This window comes from Oncorhynchus kisutch, linkage group LG30 (genome assembly GCF_002021735.2).
Source record: "Oncorhynchus kisutch isolate 150728-3 linkage group LG30, Okis_V2, whole genome shotgun sequence".
Lineage (NCBI taxonomy): Eukaryota > Metazoa > Chordata > Actinopteri > Salmoniformes > Salmonidae > Oncorhynchus > Oncorhynchus kisutch.
This window is the reverse complement of record NC_034203.2, coordinates 18853158-18856480: the sequence shown is the minus strand read 5'-3', so window position 1 is coordinate 18856480 and position 3323 is coordinate 18853158. Positions and strand designations below refer to the sequence as shown.

General features: G+C 39.8%; 1 protein-coding gene across 1 annotated transcript; it reads right to left on the bottom strand.

Moving 5' to 3' along the window:
* Positions 1 to 482: 482 nt before the first annotated feature.
* Positions 483 to 1900, bottom strand: LOC116358549 (uncharacterized; the record flags this gene model as incomplete). The annotated part of the gene is made up of 4 exons (XM_031809682.1): positions 483 to 996; positions 1193 to 1268; positions 1498 to 1522; positions 1638 to 1900. Coding segments are annotated over 4 exons (822 nt in total), but the record flags the coding sequence as incomplete, so codon positions are not given.
* Positions 1901 to 3323: the final 1423 nt, after the last annotated feature.

Here is a 3323-nt window from a genome sequence, read left to right as displayed (position 1 = left end):
TAGAAGAGATATCCAGATCCAACACGGTTGTCCTCTTCTTCATGTATGAGGGTCCATTTTGTACTATCAGTGTTGGTTATGATCCCAGAGTTGTCCAGTATGAGGAACTGTGGAGAGGATCCAGGGTGCTGGAGGTACCATAACAGACAGTTGGTTAATGAGCTTTTGTATCTACAGGAGAGTCGAACACTACCACCCTCCATAACATCCACCACATCTCTGTCTGGAGTAATTATGTCTTCAACACTTCTACCTGTTAAAAAATAACAACATGTATTACTGAGTCAATGTAGACAGTGTGCAGTATATCCACACTTACTATATCAAAGTGTATTACCACTTCAAATTGATAATACCATATTGTAATGAGTACTGAACAGAATACATTCAGTTAGTACACATTCAGTTAATGGAGAGTGAATTCTTACCAACAAGTGCACACAAAAACAAGACTGAATAGAGCAGCATCTTAGCCACTGGGTTTTAGACAGAGACTTCTCTAATGATCTTCTCTTGGAACATTCACACTCTGGTTGAATCAGTTCCACTCATTACATGTTATGTGTAACATTATGTTCAACCTCTTGACCCAATAGAATGGGTGCATGTTCACTCCACTTGATGGCATTATTGTCAAATAAAACCTTGAACTACAGAGTTGAAATAGCATTGGCGATGTTAGGTTTTTGTACAGTGTTTCTGGGTTTCCTGTCACTGTGGGCTTCAGAGCACAGTAGTACAGAGCAGTGTCTGTCACTTCAGCAGAGGAGATCTCCAGATCCATACGTTTGACATTGTTGTCATGATTTAGAGTGAACCCTGGTGTAATAGCTTCATACTCCATAACCAGTAACTGTGGTTCTGATTTGGGATACTGTCGATACCATTGAAGAGTGTTAACAGAAGCGGTGTAGTTACAAGAGAGAGTAACTCTGTCCCTTTCTGAAGCCACTTCTACATCAGTGTAGGGTGTTAATACCTGTTCAGAACTGACACCTGTAAAACATAAAACACATATTACATTTAATACTTTAAAACCACATGGCAGATTTTATTGATTCCAAATGCAGTGTGAAGATACAAAAGTATTCAAAGAAAAAAACTCATGTAGTGCACTATCTTCATGATCTTTGAAAAAATAGTACCTCTCAACATTATCACACTCAGTTTGATTGACAATGTAATTACTTACCTATCAAGTCAAAGAAGAGTAATAGTGAACAGAACAACATTGTAGATGGCAGGATGTGTAAAAGATGCACCAGCTGCTGATGAAAAGCACAGCATCAACTGGCTATGATCTTCATGGTAGTATCATGTCTTATCTTGAGGATTCATAATCTAATCCTGAGTTTCATATTCTAGCTCCTCCTACGGACAATGTAGAATCAAAGACGTTTCATATACATTTGATTTATTCACTTGAGAATCCATTTGATGGCGCTGTGGTCTAACAGAAGAATGCAGATGCTTGGAAATCCATAAAATTCAGCTCACTGCTGAGTCAATTTGTTTTGCGGCACTGTGGACATCACAGCACAGCAGTACAGTGCAGAGTGTTGTATGTTTTTTGTACAGTGTTACTCAGTTTCCTGTCAATGTAGGTTCTACACCACAGTCGTACAGAGCAGTCTCACTTCAGCAGAGGAGATCTCCACGGGTCTTTTCTGTTCAGTTTAACAGTGAGGTGAGAGTATGAAGGTTTAGCTCTCACTACAGTCCTAGAGGCATGGAGGATGAAGAGGATGAAATGGGGAGCTGATCCTGGATACTCTTTATACCACAGAACACTGTATTTCGAGGAGTAGTTGCAGGAAAGCTGAACATTACTGCCCTCCTCTCCATACACTTCATGTTGGTTTGGCTGGATGGTCTGCTGAAAACTGACACCTTCACACCTTCACAATACTCATAATAAACGTTGATCAAAGATACAAGTGTTATACATGGAATTTTAGATACACTTCTCCTTAATGCAACTGCCGTGTAGGATTACATTTTTTTTACGGTAAAGCAAACCATGCAATAATCTGAGTACGGCGCTCAGAGCCCAAACAAGCCAAAAAGATATCTGCCATATTGTGCAGTCAACAGAAGTCAGAAATAACATTATAAATATTCACTTACCTTTGATCAGAATGCACTCCCACGAATCCCAGTTCCACAATAAATGTTTGTTTTGTTCGATGAAGTCCATCATTTATGTCCAAATAGCTTATTTTTTTAGCGCGTTTGGTAAACAAATCCAAACTCACGCGTGTTCACTAGTTGCAGACGAAATGTCAAAAAGTTCCGTTACAGTCCGTAGAAACATGTCAAACATTGTATAGAATCAATCTTTAATAAGGTTCCAACCGGATAATTCCTTTGTCTGTAGAATTGCAATGGAACGCAGGTCGCTCTCACGTGAATGAGCGTGGCCAGCTCGTGGCTCTCCGCCAGACACCTGATTCATTCCCCTCTCATTCGGCCCCACTTCACAGTAGAAGCATAAAACAAGGTTCTAAAGACGGTGGACATCTAGTGGAAGCCTTAGGAAGTGCAATATGACCAATATCCCACGGTATCTTCAATAGGGAATGAGTTGAAAAACAACCAACCTCAGATTTCCCACTTCCTGGTTGGATTTTTTCTCAGGTCTTTGCTTGCCATATGAGTTCTGTTATACTCACAGACATCATTCAAACAGTTTTAGAAACTTTAGAGTGATTTCTATCCAAATATACTAATAATACGAATATATTAGCAACTGGGACTGAGTAGCAGGCAGTTTACTCTGGGCACCTCTGGCCACCATATTCATACAAGCTACTCAATACTGCCCCCAGCCATAAGAAGCTTTAACACCCTCTGTCCTACTGTTGATGATTCATGTTGTTCTGTATTACATGCAGTAGTAGACCATGGGGAGGTGTCTGTCTGTATGACATCCTCTGATTCAGGGGTGTGTGTGCTTTGTTAGGTTGTCCCCTTCAGGTTGACTTTCATACTACACCACCAAGCAAGTCAGGATTGTGAGGTGTAACTACAAACAACAATGTTGTTGCACTTTATCAAATTACCAAGTGTTTATCCAACCAATATCAAAACAATTGAAGACTACTGATTGAAGAGTGAAGAAGACATCTTTCTCACAGTGTGTTGAATATGAAGACAGAGAATCACTTGGCCACCTGGTTATTGAACACAGCACAGGTGTGACCACAGTTCTCTGATCTAAACCTCTGACATTATGACATCAAATGTGGTTGATGCTTAATTATGATTTCTATTTCATCAAAGCATTTTTGGTCTGCATGTTTTTGTATGGTGTATTATACTCT